At 37.0% G+C, this 20,309-nt stretch overlaps 1 protein-coding gene across 2 annotated transcripts in view; it reads right to left on the bottom strand.

The window, feature by feature from the left end:
- Positions 1-20,309, bottom strand: part of hsdl1 (hydroxysteroid dehydrogenase like 1) — a 45,817-nt gene that overhangs the window by 8,297 nt on the left and 17,211 nt on the right. The window contains exons 1-3 of one of the 2 annotated variants that reach the window (XM_028797789.2): positions 15,113-15,494; positions 9,217-9,662; positions 5,437-5,664 (exon numbers count right to left, since the gene is read on the bottom strand). In XM_028797789.2, coding sequence (XP_028653622.1) covers positions 5,437-5,664; positions 9,217-9,662; positions 15,113-15,332 — 894 coding nt within the window. In that variant the 5' untranslated portion in view covers positions 15,333-15,494. Of the gene's footprint in view, positions 1-5,436; positions 5,665-9,216; positions 9,663-15,112; positions 15,495-20,309 lie in introns of those variants that run through there. The other variant, XM_028797790.2, reaches the window with a different exon arrangement.

Raw genomic sequence — 20,309 nt, 5'->3', positions numbered from 1 at the left:
TAGACGATATGGACGCTCGTCTAAAAATGCTGAAAGATTACCTTCACGTTGCTCCATTCTGTGCAGCTGCTTTATCAAGCGACATGCTTCCTGCACGGTGCTTCGCATACTTAAAAGCTCGAAGGGCACGTATTGATTTTTGATTGTTTGTTTGTTTTTCTCTGTCTCTCTCTCTCTCTCTGACATTCTCTGCACCTAACGGAGGGGGTGTGAGCAGAGGGGCTGTTCGCACACTGACCTAGAGGATACAGACGCTCCTCTAAAAAATGCTGAAAGACTACCTTTACATTGTACCGGCGGTGCTTCACATACTTAAAAGCCAAACAGCCCTATTGATTTTTGTTTGCTTTTTTCTCTCTCTCTCTCTCTGACATTCTCTGCTCCTGATGCGCACTCCTTTGGAGAGGAAGATATGTTTGCATTCTTTTAATTGTGAGACGGAACTGTCATCTCTGTCTTGTCATGGAGCACAGTTTAAACTTTTGAAAAAGAGACAAATGTTTGTTTGCAGTGTTTGAATAAAGTTCCTGTCTCTCTACAACCTCCTGTGTTTCTGTGCAAATCTGTGACCCAAGCATGACAATATAAAAATAACCATATAAACATATGGTTTCTACTTCGCGGATTTTCACCTTTCGCGGGGGGTTCTGGAACGCAACCCCCGCGATCGAGGAGGGATTACTCCTTCTAGCTTATCATTCAGGACAGAGTTTTGCAACTCCAGTTCAACTGCTACACTATAAAAATTAGATTAATTTTAAAAACTTATAACTGTCACTAAATATAATAGCAGAAAAGATAAGAAATGAGAATCAAGGGAAAAGTGACTCTCATCATTTCACACAAATTAGCAGTGTAGAGGTAAGGGTCACTTGTGTCATCATAAAGGCAGAAACATTAAAATCCACTTTCATTTCATTAGTAGTGAATGAGAAAGTATTATGAAATGAAAACTGGGACAAAAATGATAAAATCTGCCATTAAAAATATTTTTCTACTCACACCATGGGAAAGAACATGGCATACAATTAGGACTATATTTAGCAAGTGTATGGAATCTATTATCTATATTCAAGCATAGTGTAAATATAATTATTGATTATGCAATGTGGCATCTCATCATGAATATATGAATATTTTCTGTTTAACTTGACATTACATTTGTCTGCCACGCATTTTCAGCCCAGTATTAAGGCACACTAAATTATAGGATTACTCACATACCTAGCTGTGCTGTAAACCTAATTTGACTTTGCTGGCTACGTTGGAGAGACAAATCATCATTTTTTCACTACCAACATTTTGCATGAAACTACAGTGAACTGCGTTTGCTATAATTATGAATTTTTACTCAAATATGTTTCATACTTGAATGAATTGCCATGGGACTCTACTTTATCAATTGAAACATTGCATGTATTTTGTCTATGTATTTGCATATTTTTGTCCTTATTTATAACTTACATTATATTCCTAGGTTAGAATTGGTGATAACTCAAAGGCCAGGTGGGAGGTATATACTGTATATCTCTAGGGAACTAGATAAAATACTGACAAATGCTCTTGACATGGTGAAGTGTTTTGAACATACTTTCATTAATAAATTTTTCAGGCTGATCCATCCATCATTAGAGTACCCAGCCAATTATCTGTGCGTGACATTGTGGGTTTGAGAACATCTCTCAGTTTGTTGGGGACATGGCATAAAGAATGGATCGCAGTGTCATTCCTGGGGATCCCATGTGGCTGCAAGTTCCAACCAACTTCTTGTTTTAATTGGACTCCTTGCCTAATTAAGCAAGTTATTATTCCCAAATGTTTATGTTTTGAAGTCAATGGAGAAAATAGAAAACTAAGTTTAATAGGTCTAACCTCAAAATAGTTATATTGGGTCATTTTATTGTATGTCTGCTATGCACATTATTAATTGTCATTATTAGGATTAAAGTAAGTCAGTAAACTACACAGAAAAAGGTTTGAGATTTTAATTAGGAATCTACAGCAATAACAAAAATATTTCTAAATGGTTTTAGAAATGTAAAAATCCCATTGCTGTGCTTTTCTGTATTCAAAATAAGAAAAGAAGAAAAAAATGACTCAATAATTGTGAAACAAAATCCTGCAGCCACACTGGGTTGCCCAGAACTAAGTTTGAGAACCACTGGCATGCCAGCCTGAAGATGACCTCTCTCTTTTACTTCCTTGCAAAGATACATGCTCTATGAACACTACTCATCAGCTTTCATAACCTTTCTGAGAGTGTGAAACTTTCTGACTTTGAAACAAGGGTGTATTTTATTAGGGTGTTATATCCAGACTTTGTTGTTATTCATTTATTTTTGTTGCTATTACTGATTTTATTTGCTAATAAATACTTTACATTGAACTCCTACACTTTGTCTGCACATCTTAATTGATTGAGGAAATTAATTAAATAAATGTTTTCTCTAATCAGTAAATTGTTAACTAAATCATATTTAATATACAATGAGGCAGTTAAGACAGTTGATCCAAACTGAAAGACAGTTTGTGGCACAGCAACACGCCTAGCTCTCTACCCAGAGCGGAGCTACTGCTGGAAAGCTTGTTTAAAAAGAAACACAATTTCTTCTACAGTTTAGATTGCCAAATGTGCAGATCGTGCTGCTCAGCAAAATCAAATTTTTAACATTACAAAGGCTATGCACGTCTTAAATAAAATGGTTTTGGGCTTGTCCCAAGTTCTCTCTTAAAATGGTGCAGACAGCCTGATGACCATTCCACTCCCCTCGTCTTGCAGGAAAGGAGCACCTTGGAATGTTATACTGATTGCCACTTTATAAAGTATCTATCTATCTATCTATCTATCTACTTTATTAGTATTCTTCAGTGTAAAGGTTTACTCCCACTTCCCTTTACCTTCTATATCTGAAACAATTACAGAGAGTATTATCTTTAGTAAAAGACCTGTTCGGAGTGAACTTATTTGTGTTTTGCACAGAGCCTTTTGTACACGATTTTTGATTGATTATTAATGTCCACTTACTGTATGGGGTAACCTACTGATTACGATATCTAGTAGGTTGCTTTTGAAAAAGTGAAAAATTGCAAATGAAGAATTTAAAATGAATTACATGTGTATTATCAGCCTTGGGCAGCACGGTGGCGCAGTGGGTAGCGCTGCTGCCTCGCAGTTAGGAGACCCGGGTTCATTTTCCGGGTCCTCCCTGCGTGGAGTTTGTATGTTCTCCTTGTGTCTGAGTGGGTTTCCTCCAGGTACTCCGGTTTCCTCCCACAATCCAAAGACATGCAGGTTAGGTGCACTAGCGATCCTAAATTGTCCCTAGTGTGTGCTTGGTGTGCATGTGTGTGCCCTGGGATGGGCTGGCGCCCTGCCCTGGGTTTGTTTCCTGCCTTGCGCCCTGTGTTGGCTGGGATTGGCTCCAGCAGACCCCCGTGACCCTGAGGTTAGGATATAGCGGGTTGGATAATGGATGGATGGATGATCAGCCTTGCTGTTCATATGTTTTATAACTAATGTTTCAATGATGATGGCAATAAAAAGCAATGGGAATGAAACAAAAGTGCTCGCTGTGCAGACATTGCACCCTTCAGAACAAAGCGCAAAGCTGTACTAAAGTCAGAAGTCCATAAACTGTTACTGAAAAGTTTAACATATAATCATTTAATGTGTTGCGGCTGCAAAAGTACAGAATATTAGATTTTAACTCAATCTTATCTTCAAAAGATACTGTATAAGTTGCCCATCAACTGCAATATGATTTCAGTTTGCATGATTTATACTTTACAAACATTATTAAGCTGCTTTAGGCCAAATATGCCTTGCCACTATATTCATGTCTATGAATAGCATCTATCTCAATTTAAGATGGATAAAAAATGTGAGAAATAAACATTAGAATGGATAAATTTTAAGACTTAAGTCTAAAAGAGGACAAATTACTTGGTCTTGTTTCAACCTGCATTATTGACATCAAGTTATTTTAATAAGTCCATTATTAATTAAAAATATATTTTTTACTTTTTAGGCTTTTTGACTTAAATACTTAATGGATAACAGCATTGTCTTGTTTGCTTTCATGTTGGGAGTTATTTTATTTGTGTTTTTTTCATACACTGATGTTTTCAAATCTATGCTATAAATATAAAATCCTAAGCCTAAAAGTGCAACAGTGACGTTTTTATGTCACTTTTTTGTCACGCTTTAAATCAGGCTTATTTTAAAACCTACATATAAACGTTTGGTATCATTCTTTTCAAAATATATCAAACTTTAATGTGATGTTGTTAAGATTTTCAGATTCTTATTCCGTTTTAAAATTAGAGTTTGTGCCAAGAGACTTAACCACACCCGAGGCCAGAAATAAAACACAAAGAGTAGGACAACTGCTGTACAGGCTTTTAAATGTTTGAAGCACCATGTGAGATGCAAATCACATGGCACGACAGCAGTACCAAGGCAGCAGCTGATCGAGCAAAGAGGAGGTAAAAAAAAAAAAACTATATTTGTTTACCATTGTATCACCGTTTAAGAGGGGGTTTCGGAGGAACAACTGCGTCTCCTTGGGGTGCTTTCAGCCCCCCTCTTTACAATGCGAGCGGCAGAGAGGCAAAGTGGCTGGTGAGCAAAGCGAGCAGGGGGAAACCCCCTAGTTCTTTATATAAATGTATTCATTGTTTAAAAACACCACACATTCATATGGCTACTTGAATTACTTGGTCACAATTAGTCATTAGAATAACCTATTAATTGATAAAATAGTCGACAAATTAATAATTTACAAAATAATCGTGGATGGCAGCCATAAATACAGAGCACTTGATGTGGGCATATTGCAACATTTCTCCCACCGAGTTAGACAGCTAAGGAGGAAGTACTCCAATAGTAAGCTGCACAGAAAGAAATAGTACATTACTGGTAAATGACAATGAAGGAAAAAGCACAGTAGTCTCCTCTGTCTTGAAACACCTGTTTGATCTGCTAGTGAGACCCAGTCAGAAGCACTAGAGGAGTGATATTCTGTAGGCACCACTCATAATCAGTGCTTCAGTGTGTGTGTGTGTGTGTGGCAGAGTTGGCCAACAAAATAACAAACCTACCAACCCCTTTTTAGTGCACGATAATAGACAGGTTATATTTATCTGAAGCTGAGAAACACTCAACTGCCTTATTGATCTTCCTTCAGTATGACATTGGCCATTAGACAAGCATAGCTTCTGCTATCCCTTATCCAAGGGTATGATAGTTTTTTCTCTACTGTACAAAATTAATTACAACAGCTTTGTCTCCCAGAGATCTTTGAGTCTTGTGAACTCTGATCTCTTTGTCCATTGAAAATGATTAAAGATCTGACTTGTTGTTCTCAACCTGGGATTGATTCTTTGTGGCATTTTCTGTAAAGGCAAACTATGCAAAAACATGTGGGTTTACTTTACCTGAATGGAATGGGGCCAATATCCTGTGGTTCGGTGCGATATACCAAGAGTAGACACTGCATGCTGTGCATAAACCCGTGGAGATGGTGCAAGCCAAGAGCTAATATTCATCAAGCCAACGCAATCAGATGATTCAGTACCAATAGAAAATGGAACTAGACTCTGTATAAATATTCCTTTAGATGCATATTCATAATGCAGTGCACGACTAAAATGATCCAAATAAGCCTAGAGAGAAAAAAGAAAAAACAATGGCAATGAAAGGTATATCCATTGACTTTTAAATCCACATTTCAATGCATGCAAGAGCTTTTCTGTCTGGGGCAGGATTTCAAACATGACTGGAAATATTTAAACACAAATTCGTTCAAATTTACTTATAAAAGGCAAATGAATTATTGACCCTTCAACATACTTGCACGTCTTAGGAATGTGGGAAGAAACCAGAATAACTTACAGGAGAGATGAAATGAAAATATGAAGAGTATTTTGAATTTTACCTGATAGGTTTCCAGTTGCATTAAGTAGAGCAGGAACAACCAGACTTATCTATCTCAAGTAACAGTCTCCAGCTCTTTCTGAGTAATTCTGTAATCCCTCTGGTGTGTCCTGGGTCCTCTCAGTCATGCCTTGGTACCAGGTCAAATTATGAACAGCCTACTGTTCAAATATGGTTGTAGTTAATTATGTGTATGCGACAAGTAGCATACAATTTTAATAACAAGTCCACCTGTATTTAGACTATGTAAGCTGTTCCTCCTAATCAGAATCCTCTATGTGCCTCCAACATTCCTCATGTCAGTAATGCATTCTCTGTGTAATGCTACAAAAAGAAGAAGTGGCAATGCCCGAATACTATGTCTGTGTCTTACAACTATTACATTTTTTCCCATTATTAGAACTCAGAATAATATTGGTGATATGCCTTTAACTATCTGAACAAAGTTCAGGTACATGGCATCCAACTAGAATCTTGGTTATACTGGTACACCCACCTGGGACCTCTCTGACAGTGTGATACTCAGAGTAGGTAAAAAACCACCAATAATCAAGATGATTCATAAGCACTGCATACAAACCAGCTTTATGACTTGTGGTTGTTGAGTCTACACATAGATGTATGTAGGTTAAGTATCCACCACGAAAATAACAACAATACTACTTACTACTACTACTACTACTACTAATAATAATAATAATAATAATAATAATAATAATAATAATAATAATAATAATAATAATAATAATAATAATAATAATAATAATAATAATAATAATAATAATACATTTATCTAATTGTGCCTTTCAAGATACTTAAGGACACCTTACAAAACAAAACAGTACAATTAAACATAAGTAAACACAATAAATCAATTAACTACATCAATTAGAACAATAAAAACTATGGCGTCCAGAAGGAAATCCTGAAAAGGTGAATTTTAAAGTATATTTTAAATAATGAAATAGAATCAAGAGGCCAAATATTGTGAGGTAGAGAATTTCAGAACTGAGGTAGAAGTATAACTAAAGCACTAACTTCTATACAAGACAGGTGGACAGATGGGCAACAGGAAGTCCAGAAGAAGAAGCAGTGAATGGAGTGAATTGTAAGCTAAGACAAAGATCTTAACAGTCAATATGGTACTTAACTGGATGGTAGTGAAATTCATACAGACTATGAGCCTTAGTTTGATTCAACAAACATTCAGCAGAATTCTGAACTAACTGCAGCTCATTTAAAGTTTTTGTAGGCATACAAGATTATAGTGTTAAAATACTTGAGCACTGAGTTGACAAGTGTATTAATTTGTGCCTCAGCCACACGGTATAACATCGAGTAAAGTGGTCTTGAAATGTTACGAAGATGATAAAAGGTGGCGCAGGATATAGCATTAACATGACGCTAAAAAGATAGAGTGCTCTCAAAAACAACATCTGGGCTTTGAACTTGAGAACAGGCGTGTCATCAATGCAGATCGTAATGTTTCTAAATTTTTAAAGGGTGTATTTAGAGACTATAAGGATAATTTCAGATTTGTCCCTATTAAGCTTGTGGGGATGATGTGCCATCCAGATTTTGATATCTTGGAGGCAACTAACAATGGATGGAGGATGGAGAACAAATCTGACATGTTTTGTTAGAAATAGGAGACTAGATATAACAACAATGAACTGAATAACATAGTGATTCATGGTTGCACCAAGAGGAAGGAAGTAGATAATATAAAGCAAGGGGTCCATACTGAACCCTGTGGTGCACTATGGGCAACAAGTGAATGGTGAGAACTCCTTTTATTCTGTTGAATAAATAGAAATCTATTAGTTACGTAGGACTGAAACCATGAATTAGCAGTGCCAGTAACACCCAGGCATTCCGATCTAGACTATGAGAAATAGTGTCAAATGCTAAACTAAGATCAAGAAATATAAAAATACTTAGTAATCTGGAATCAGCAGCTTGAAGCAGATCATTTGCAACTATAAACAAGGCTGATTCAGCACTATGTTTAGAACAGAAAACAGACTGAAAAGATTGAAAATATCTATTATTGTTCAAATGGTACTGAGGTTAGGAAGCAATTAATAACACATTCAAAATTTTGGCAAGACATGGAAGATTAGAAATAGGAGAGTAATTGCTGAAATCACTGCAATTAGATTACTACCAGAATTTGTGAAAACCGGAGTCACGGCAGCAATTTTAAGATAATCAGAGATTATACCAGAGGAAAGAGAAGAATTAATAACAGTAGTCATAAGATGAACAAGGGAAGGCACACAAGGTTTGACTAAGGCAGTGTGAATAGGGCCAGTTCAAATGTAGATTTACAGACCATTAATTATATCAAAATATCATTAACTGCAGAGAGATTTGAAAAACAAAATGTTGTGACATGTCAGGCTGTATTCATCCAGGACAGAAGTGAATGTTGTTTAGTGCCAAGTTGTTGATGAACAAAGAATAACAAACTTCTGAAGAGGCAGTAAAAAGAAAATTATAGTGAGACTGGAACTGTTTTAACTAATGAAAAAATAATTTTGGAATTTCCTTGATCAGAACTAATAATAGTAGAAAGATAAGCAGATGTGACAGCTCAAAGTTCATCTTTATATTTAAGAAATTTATCAGCATGTGCATATTGGTGGAAATACACTGTAGATGGGAGACTTAAGACATCTTCTTTTACAAATTGAACATTCAATTTATGTCAATATATGCATTACAAGTTGATGATATAAAATAAGCTAATTAGGTACAATAGGTAGGAATCGTGAACAATGTGCCAGTACATTACACCTTCAAATACTGTTTCAAACTGGGCCAATTTGGATTTAAAAAGTACTAGTGACATAAAAACATGTAATGCCAAAACTAACAAATTAAAGCTACTTTTTCTGCTCATTTGGATGTACAATTATTGGAATAATAGATAAGACTGGTCCAGATCTATCAAGAAGAAGAAAAAACACACTACTTATACAAAAATTATTTATATGCATGACTGACTGTCAAACATTACCATCTTATGAGTGGGCACAATATCTAAATTATATGTGGAAAAGGGTCCATAACAAAACACATACTGTTGAATATCTTGCAATTAAGACAAGTTTTCTATGTGCATGACTGACTGTCAAACATTACCATCTTATGAGTGGGCACAATATCTAAATTATATGTGGAAAAGGGTCCATAACAAAACACATACTGTTGAATATCTTGCAATTAAGACAAGTTTTCAAAATAAACTAAAATTCATTCTTTAAAGATTATCTCACCTTGGAGGCAGAGTATGCAGCCATCTTAGGTGTTGGTTTACAACAACAACCAGAAGAGATGTTTACAATTGCACCCTTCTTTCTTTCCACCATTCCTGGTAGCACAAGATGCACCATCAAGCTTGCTGCTGTTATATTTCGGTTAATAATATCCCAAAGTCTTACTTCAGACAGCTCTGTAAAATAGTGAGGTCTTTCATAAGAAACTCCAATATCATTAACTAATATGCCAATTTCCTTGCTAGTAACAGCTTGCTTGATAGGTTTGCAGACTTCTTTCCCCTGGCTGAAGTCAGCTTCAATGATGGTAGTCTCCACCCCATAGGTCTCTGCAATGGTTTTGGCAGTATCCTCCAACTTGCTCCTGTCCTGACCAATAAGGATAATGTTTAGGCCTCGCTTTGCCAGTTCTGCTGCATAAGCTTTTCCAATAGCCTCTGTTCCTCCTGTCCAAAAATAAAATAAGTTAACCTCTATTCCCAGCTATTTACACTGTTTTCCAGAAAAAAACAGTAAGTGTGCAAGAATATATAAAATCATATACAACTAACAGAGGTTCAATACACATTTCAGCAGCAGCATGAAGGTCATTGTAAAAGTAGCATAGCTGGTTTCTGGTGCTGAAACATTCAAAAATGACATAGCACTTTATAAATAAAATGAAGACAGCAAAAATAACTAACAATTTAAGAGCTGTTAAAAATGAGTTTCTTCAAGTGGCATGTATAAGAAAAGCTTGCAAATACTTAGCAACATAAAAGAAAGTTTTTATTACAACCTTTCCTAAGAAAATAATTAATTAAGCCAGCTGAGAAATAAAATGTACAAATAAAAATTAAAACATTCAGGTTTTGCAAGTCTGTTAAACATTATAGTATGGACTAAGATTAAATCTGTGCTGGCTAGTCAATGTTAGTAAAATAAATGCAGTATTTCTGTAAGAAAATTAATTAAGAACCACAAGGATTTCAAATAATCCTTTACGGGAACACTGCCAAAGATTGTGCAGGCCGCAGTCACAAAAACACCATATTTAATATTGTGAATTACTTCTGCAACTTATGCCTCTAACTTGTTGCTGAAAATGTACTTTTAACACCTTCCTGTATTTCTGCAACCCTATGTGAAACTGAGAGTTAGAATTCTTTCTCTTCCTAAAACACCTTTTATGAATATTCATTTGTTTCTCTGTAATACCTGATGTTTACTGGTCTACAGCTCAACATTTCTCCTGGGTATTTATAGTTATTCAGAAACCTTTTTCTGATGTACCAAAACAATAAATGATAAACATGCAACTGAATTAATATCCAAATAATTTAGCCTGAATGATGTTAAAGGATACATTTGTTATAAAGTTTGCAATGTAAGCAGGGTATATGATGATGAAAAATTGGCCACAGTGATCTATATATCTTGCCTCTCAAAATTATCTTCCTTCTGCAGTATATCAGGTAAGATGACTTGTGGCTTCTGTTAAATGAAATGTAGTTCTCTATTGTAATATATTGCTTATCATGGCCCTGGTAAATGGCAAGTGCTGCATGTTGGTTGGATATGCAAGTAAGGAGTTCACAGCACTCTATACACAATACTACAAACTACTACTACTAATAATAATAGTAATTTGTTCAATTAAAAGCAAAGCTTTGTATTAAATAAACTAAATAAACAAATGCCTTCTGAAAGATAGCCCCATGCAAAGGCTATGTTATCAAAATTAGCACTAACTTAAGTTACTTTACGATTCCTACAGTCTGGAGCTGTAAATACTGCAAAGCTTTCATGATGTATGTTAAGTGCATGTGCATATTTGTACTTAGTTGCCAAATATTTATTAAAATAAAATTGTGGTAAGTTTAGTTGTATTTTTTGGCAACTTAGAATTACTGTACACTTCATTAATGCATAACGTTCACCCAATTACTTGAAGTGTTATATAAAAATTGCTATAACTACTGCAATGCTGAAAATACAAATGTCTGTATCTTTTCTAATTGGCACCCTGTAATACTGCAAATTGTACTTTAATGACAACAAACTATATTTTCAAAAACTCTATGGCTACAATTGTGCAAAAATTTCAAGAAAATATTATTCTTAAGTGCGGCATGGTAGCGCAGTGGTAGTACTGCTGCCTCGCAGTACGGAAACCTGCGTTCGCTTACCAGGTCCTCCCTGCGTGTAGTTTGCATGTTCTCCCCGTGTATGCGTGGGTTTCCTCCCACAGTCCAAAGACATGCAGGTTAGGTGTATTGGTGATCCTAAATTGTCCCTAGTGTGTGCTTGGTGTGTGGGTGTACTGTATGTGTGTGTGTGTGTGTGTGTGTGTGTGTGCGCACCCTGCCCGGGATTTGTTCCTGCTTTGTGCCCTGTGTTGGCTGGGATTGGCTCCAGCAGACCCCCGTGACCCTGTGTTAGGATATAGCGGCTTGGATAATGACTGACTATTATTTTTAAGTCACTTTGAGTTAAACTGTATGCTCATTTATAACAGACTATCAACACAGATGCAATATGTTGCAAAGTATAAAGGTAAATGACAAGAACAGTATGAAGTGGGTCACATGACATATATTAATATAAATATTGTAATGCAGTTGGTACACTAATTATATAGTCAAAAAACAAAAGGAGTAATATAGTCAGAAAAACTGATATCACATATTCATAATACAGATTAGGTGAGATGAGTGCAAGTTGATGGGGAGCACGCCTCATGGTTTTAGGAACCTCTTTCCACAATATGGAAATCAGAATTGAGAAACAATATTTACAGGCATAAAAGTGTCTGGTATAGATGGCAGGCTGATGTGGGGACTCACTGAAAGAATCTGCACACAGATACAAAAGGAAATGGGGGAGTAGAGCTGTATTGGTTACCTGTGATTCAAAACAAGACAAAAATTCTGAACTAGAAGCAAATCACGAAGCACTGGAAAAATTAAATAAAAGAGTAACATGAATGTAGTAAACCGTAGAGTATAGAACTTGGCAAGTAGCATCTTGAATGAGTTTTGGGGGAAAAAAATGCTTCCTAGATGATAAACAGCAAAATATTCTGGTAGACCACAAGAAACTAAGTAGCATTAAAGACCATATGCAGGGCTGTTTTAAGAAAGACATCTGCTAACTGAAGGACAGAGTCATTCAAGGTTACACCAAGGTTTCTAACAGCAAGTGAAGAATGGCATTGTTTTGAACACTGCTGAGAAAACTATCTATGGTGTGTTTACGATAATCAAGGTTAAAGAGTTTTTGCTGACAATGACAGCCATTCATTCAAAGGTTTTGCTCATGTAGAGTCAAGTTCTGCAATCGCTTATCTCCAATTAGTTTCTGCTTTAATTAAGACAATGGCAGATGTAAACACAAACTCCAAACAAAGTCTTTAATGGTTGAAAATCATTTTGAAATGGTGCATGTTGATTAGCACAAGCAAGTAAAAACTTCACTTACATAAACAGCTGGTGCACCCTGGGACACCTGTAGTCCTGAATCCTATGTAGCCTTAAAAGGGCCAGGACTCCTGTTAAAACGGGAGCAACATATTCTAAGTCCACCAAAGAACCTAAAAAGGAAAGTAACTGCCTCCACCTTACACTTAAAAGGTCAGCATGACTGCAACTTTCTGGCTAGAGACCATGCATTGTCCATTAAAGGAGAGAGGTCTTCCAACCTCTTCCTGAAAGACCTCCTCAGGGTCCCGCTTCTCCCTCAGTAGCAGATCTGGGCACACTGACCCATTCTACAGAACATCTCTTCTTCTTCTTCTGCTTACAATGACATTACTTTCCCAAACATGCTCCTCACAAACTGGGTATCTCTGCTCAATTAAGAATATTGCAGTAACTGACTATCTCCCTTTAGGTTGTAATTAAATTGCATAGAAGGTAGGCAAAGTAATAGCTTCTTATTCCAGGTACTTAATAAGTTGTTAAATAAAGTCCCTACATGCTAAGACTATGCTACAATGTAAAATAACTTTTGTTTATGCTCTACATATTATTGTAGTCAAGGTAATCAAGGCATGGAAGACTGCAACAGTGAAGTAAAGCTTTATCAATACTTATAACTCACTAGTATATTTAACACAGTCTCAACTGGGAAGACAAACATCCAGCAACTCCACAAGGTACAATTAAAAAAAAACTGAGAAGGAACCAATCTTTTTATATCAGAAACTCTCAAATTGTGACTTTTCTACAAACATTAATAAGACAAATGTCTAAATAAATAAATATCCATCCATCCATCCATTTTAACTATTCTAAAACCGTTAAGCAGTAAGAAAGACGACAAGAGAGAAGCAGACATTGGAACTCTTACATATAACATGCAACACTTTACATGTTGACAATATTACTACTCTGACCATGTGTTCAGATTGAGTGGGTTGGAAAATGGATGGATGGAATATTACTACTCTGAGAGTAAGCTCACTGAAGATGCGGGACTTGGCCCAGGCACTGTCAAGCAAACAGGATGTAGAGCCAGATGCCTGGCTGTAGTGGGTGGCTGCAGGAGCTTTGCAGCCTGCTCCTTAATCAAAGCATTTATTTTTCTGTGCATAGTAGTGTGGCAGAGAGTGTGCCTCTCGATGGCTGTGACTAAAGAGAGGAGATAGCTCGGGTTTAAGTCACTAGCATGCCAACTGGACAAGAGCCCACCTGGATAATGGCTCAAGACAGTAAAAGCCTTAAAACACCCACTGATTCCAGGAACATCACTGAAGATGTGCCCAGTAGCATCTGTAGATGTATCTCAATATTACTATTATAGGGAATTATGAAAAGTGGGGCCACTTGAAAAGAAGAGAAACTTCAGTTAAAGAGGGAACAATTTAAAGCTGAGGAACAGCACAAGGTATAATGAGAGGTCTGTATATAGAAGTAGAAGCATACAGAATGATTAAAAGAAAGTGAGAAAAAATGAAACAGTACACCTATTCAACTAACAGGTGGAAGGCGCATATTTGTTGTTGTAGGTGATGTATAGAATAGTAAGTATCTGTGCACCTGGTGAGGAGTACTGACGTTGGCAGGATCTAGGCAAGGCAAGCAAATGACCGACTTAAGGGACATTAGATTATTTTAGTAAATTTGTCACAAAATGAGGTGCAATAGCTAGGTTAAGTTAGCTCTGGTAAGCTTTATTATCCCTGAGGGATGTCTGTTTTCTGTAGAAATGTAAATATCTAAAACACTGTTCTACAGATACATGAAATGTGCCAAGAGACAATAAATTATATTGAATATTTTTATAATAAGAACACATTGCTACGAATCTTACTGAATTCCAACTGTGCACTGTAAAAACCTGGGAGTTTATCTTAGCCCCTGCACCCACTAGAACTCACACTGATATAGCACTGGGAATACAAGTTTTACATGTGCTGCTTTAGAGAGGCTTTAAAATTTATATCTGCAGCCTGACTGCTACAAATAAAACGTTGCAGAGAATGGCTACTGTGTGACAGAACCGATCTGACGTTCTTTCTGCCCTGCATGTATTACAGCACATTACTATAGGAATGTATATTTCATAGTGAAGTATTGAATTTTGTCAACATAATGGCACAATTGCTGCTGTTTCAAAACTGCAGGAGATTGGGTTCAAGTCGCAGTTTGGTTATTATCCACCAAATGAGCCTGGTGAAGCTTATATTATTTAAAAAGATGACAAGTGTGGATGTTTGCTAAAATGAATGGCACGCTTAGGAAACACGTCCTTCTGCACCGTAACTGCCACACTGTACACTTTTATATTATATTAAAATCAATGGCCACTTAAGTATAGTAATATTTATGTGTCTATTTCGTAGCGAGACTGACTTTCACGTCTCGTCTACCACAGTTGTTTGCTACGTCACATTTATATCACGTCGTTCGCTTACCCAAGACAACTGCCCATCTTCCGTATTGGCTGACAAGATTAGGTCGACTGATAAATCTGGGGATGAAGTGTAACCTGACGAGGTTGTAACAGTCCCTCGCGACGCCGACTGCCTTGCTCGCAGTGTAAAACGCACCCACCAGCGCCAGCGTTTCCACATAGCAGTTACACGAGCGGACAATTTCTCGATACAACAGGTAGAAACTATCTACTGCAGCCATGGTTTAGCGTGCACGGATCAGTGTGCTGTTAACTGGAGACAAGCGTCGGAAACAATAAAGGACAACCCTGGCGTGTGCATTCAAAAGGGATCGAGTTAAAAACACTGTTTACAAGCCATAACTGACACAAGCTAAAGAATACTGAAATAATCCGGAAGAGGATGCCGGGACAACGCAGTAGCTGTCACATGACAAAGTCACGTGTGTACACCATTTAGGCACCACCTTTGCATTGACAGCAAGTTGTCTGCCCGCACCTATAACGCTGAAGAGAAACATAGCGTTTTTCGGATTATCAATCTCCCAACATGTTTAAAAACCACGTCAGAAGCATGATGGGAGCAATTCAGCAATATATTCGAGGATCCTGCATGATTAAGTTTTAGGATCGTCACGAGGCCGGTCCAACGTTTACGGGAAACCAATTATCTTTGTAACACACCCTTGCAAGGAAAGCACCTCGTTTCTTTATATATCTGGTGTTTTGGAAAGTACTTCAAAGTAAAACCATTAGTTAGTAGCTTAAAAAATTATACCATCGGCCAGGTGTCAATTCCTCGAGGCAACACATTTGGACAGATCCTCTCTATAAAGTCTAGGGTAGGAAGTCTTGGGGAGCTGACCGAGGCAGTGTCGATACGATGTCTTCGGATAAGTTTAAAGTGTAAGCATTTTTGAGCATCTGATTAATTCACATTTTGGCTAAAGGAAATTTTGTAATTATGCATCATTATCTGAAATCCAATCCGTCCTGGAAAAATTGAGAAACGATTTGGAAGTGTACACATTAGTATTTTGCAGTTATATGTTATTAAAACTGTCAAAAATACTGGAAACAATATGTCATGCTGTGTTATATACAGCCGTTGTCATTCCTACATACAAGTCAATACAATAGTGGATTTTAATATAAAAATAAACTTGTTAACAGATGCAAGGTATATACAAACAATATACTGAACATATCTATCTATATACAGTATATATAAAGTGACCACAAAGCATTGTATTCACCACCACAACTCATTTTTTAATACACTGAAGATAAGAAGTAAAATAAATTTAGATTTTTAATTTGATACACTCTGTTAAGCCCCAAGGGGAAATTGTCCAGTGACCAGTAGATGCAGAAAATAAATATGTCTGGGATCTTTTCAAAATAATATACTACAATGACAGGGAAAAAAACACATAATATGACCAGAGGTTATATTGCAACTTCTAATGGCACTTGTTAAAAATACCTGGACACCATGTCTTCTGCTGATGGTACCCTTCAGACTAATCAAGGAGTCATGTTGAGTGTGTAAGACATTGTTCATGACTGCCTGTAGCTTCATTTAAGGATGCTTAGACTGTGACCATTTGCACCATCTGACCCATATAAACATTTATTACAGCTAATATTATAAAAGTGATACCAATTACTTCAGTTACAAATGAAGTAATAAACAAGAAAACAACTAAGGTTACCTCACAGTTATTGTTCTCTACTTTGATTCCCAGCTGAGCACTTCTCTGTGAGAGGTGTACATGCTCCCCCTTTGTCTGCCTGAGTTTCCTCTTATGATGTTTGTTTCTCTCTATGAGTAACACTGTAGATCCATTAATAACTGTTAATAAAATCAAGTGCAGGTGCAGGCATCCACCACATCAACTGTACCATTCCAACAGAATGTGCACAACATGTTCTGCTGCTTACTGTCTTACTATGAAAAATATACTCAAGAGGCACAGCTTCAGGCATTCTCATGAGAAGATTATTATGTTATATGTCATACAGTCTCAGAATATCTTATAGCAGCAGTAGGTATACTGAATATAGATTTCCAAGGTTCCTGAGGGTAAACATTTTAACTTTAAACATCACAGTTATGCTCACAACACACTTCCCACAGTATTGATGGTTGTGCCACTCGTAAAGATCTGCTTGGAATGTCTTATATTTCTTCTTGCTTCTCTCAATCACCAGAGACAAAAGAATAGAGAAAGGCCCACTCTCTGCATATTTATGCACATTTATTATTAGTTGATGCAATATCATCAGTGTAATTTTAAATTGGGAGTTATGAATACTATAATCACTTTTATTTAATTTGGCTTAAAGTATAGTATCCACACACCATCCATTTTAAAGTCACAGGGCCAGAGCCTGTTTTTGTGACTCAGGAGCTAAATTAGAAACTAAAGTAGAAACCAGCTGTGAGAGGGGTGCCAATCGATTGCATGGCCAATTCACCTGCATCCCCACACTCTCAATGGGCCACTTTGGCATCACCACTTAAGTTTACCTACATGCCTTTTGGGGATGTGAAAGGAGGATTGGGAGCACCCTGATATAGAAACAGAGAGAATGTGCAAACACTGCACTGACAGTGACCAGGCACTTAATTTAACCCAGAATACATAATCCAGGGGGCAGCAGCAATAGCAACTGCACCACCATGTAGCCCAAATGTAGTTTATTATTACCTTTATTTAAAGACTATCCTGAAACACTTTGAAAATCAGTATATTTGCAGCATGATATCTTGGAAAGATAGTGCCCAGTTAATGGACAATGACATTATTTCGTATAGTGTGTAACATGTAATACTTACATTGGCTGAAGAACTACAGTAGATGTCACATTAGAAACCTAGGAACAAGATCATTTAAGCATAGAGTACATTGTTAACAATCGAACACAGTGGCAAGTTTTAAGCAAGTTTTTTTTTTGTTGAGGTACGATGCATAAATTTCATTAAACTGGTAAATGATATTACAGTTAGATATACAGTAGTTTCACATTTTATGAGCAAGAAATGCAAAAAAGCAATACTTTTTATAATGGCTGCAGAGGAGGGGCACAGTAAAGAAGACAGACCAAGGCAGAAGATAGAGTTCATAAAGGAGCATACAGAGAGACAAAAGACACTAGAAGGAGAAAGATCGCACAGATATGCAGAAAGCAGTAAGCCAGGATAAGAGTTTTTAAAGAAAATCTTAGAAGCAAAGGGAAGTCACTGGTGAAGGTAGAGCAGAGAAGTGCAAGTTTGCAAAAGGGTAGAATTTAGTAGATGGGCCTCAACATTCTTGATGAGATATACACATCAGACACTGCTGATAGACGTACCATCTTGGGCTAGAAGTGGTTTAGGTTAGGAAGAACAAAAACCTGAACAAAATATTGAGTAGCTTATCTGGTGAGTAAGGAATGTACTGTATGTTGTGAATGTTGTGGACAAAGAATTAACAGGACTGGAACAGTAATGAAATATGAATGTAGAAGCAAGCCATCTATGGTCATGTAAAGCAGTGGTCCCCAACCTTTTTGACAGCAAGGACCACTTTATTAGATGCAAATTTTTCCACGGACCAGTCGGGGGGGGGGAGGAGGGGGGTGTGGGGGGGCAATTTTATACACAATTTACATAACATTTCTTTTATTATTAAGTTATTAAGCAGTTCGCCTACGTTTGCAACCTGAGATTTTTCTTCTTTTTTTGCATATAACAAAGACATATGCTTTGCATTTGCCATTCCAACTGATTGCACATCACAAACATTAACACTGTTATCGTTTTTTTCGTGTCTGCCGTTTCAATAGGAGGGTGACAATGAGTTAAATTCCAATGGATGTTTTTCAAATGTTGACAAGCAATAAGCAAAAGGTATCACTGAAAACCACAGAAAACAAAAACAGCAAAAAAAAAAAAACAGTACGAGGAAAGTTCGAAGAAAGAATTTTTTTTACAATGTTTCTGTTTGGGGATCATTGTGCAAACGTGCACATCTGAGCTGCGACCACAGATCTAACTGCTCTGTGGATGATTCATTCAGGCATTTCAAGGTCACTTCGTTGTAATGAAAGCATCTGCTGAATGTACTTCGTAGTAACGCGATTTCTATAGACTCGTGTCATATGGGGAAACTGTCGGGATCGTAACAATACTTTGTTGTAATACTCTCTCAGCTCGGTCTCTCTCCTGTCTCTGCGCCGCTGCAAAGCCCCGCCCGCCAAGCATTCTGAAAAGTCTGAGTGAGTCTCCGTTGCCGGCAGTTCTCTCGCGGCCCGGCTGTCAGACGGCTGCGGCCCGGTAGTGGGTCGCGGACCGGTGGTTGGGGACCCCTGATGTAAAGGATACGTACAGTTGATAATCCTGTTGGAAGTCACCTTAATACTTTAGCAGACCACAAAACTACAAAATGAGAAATTATATGCATTAATTAAACAATTTTGCTGATGGAACTATCACGCAATGGAAGTCAGCTTACATTTAATATTTATATAAGAATAGTTTATTAGCATTTAATACAGAATGTAATACTATTGGATTAATATCTGCTTTATAAAGTTTGTCATAGTTGGGTAGGGCTCCTAAACGCACCTTGGATCAGAGTTCAATTCAAGGTCCATTCCCAGTCTTCATGAATGTTTTCATGGGCCTGTACATGCTACAAGTATCCTCATACATCTTAAAGATGTGTGTGTTACTTCAGTTTCTGACTCTTTATTTGCCTTGTGGTTATCAACATGGTTGAGCCTTCTGACAAGATTGATGTCACGTCCATGACTTATTGTCTGTGCTGTTGAAATATTACACAAATCAACACAAATATGTGTGTGATATTTTTTTATTTTTGTGTATTTTGAGAAGAGAGCTATGTAAGGCTAATGTTTCCGAAGTTGATTGATTGCTAACTGCTGAAGGCATTACAAAACAACATTTCACAGTCAGTCTTTCGATGTACAGTAAATACCACCCAAACTTTTATTTTATGTAAAGCCTTTCTATAGTTAACACCATCCCCAAAAACTTTACAGGTTTAAAGATGTAATGCCACACATAGTTGGACATTGCCTTCATTATTAATGTGTTACAGTATGAGTACTGGTAGCTTAAGGGTCCCACAGTAAATCAGTGGCATGGACTGAAGAAATAACTCTGTGGTTTTAAGTTCAATACATTAGCCTGTAGGCCACACTGTTTTCTC

The sequence above is a fragment of the Erpetoichthys calabaricus genome, chromosome 3 (genome assembly GCF_900747795.2).
Source record: "Erpetoichthys calabaricus chromosome 3, fErpCal1.3, whole genome shotgun sequence".
Classification (NCBI taxonomy): Eukaryota; Metazoa; Chordata; class Cladistia; order Polypteriformes; family Polypteridae; genus Erpetoichthys; species Erpetoichthys calabaricus.
Note: the sequence above shows the minus strand (reverse complement) of the source record. Positions and strands in the feature narration are given on the sequence as shown.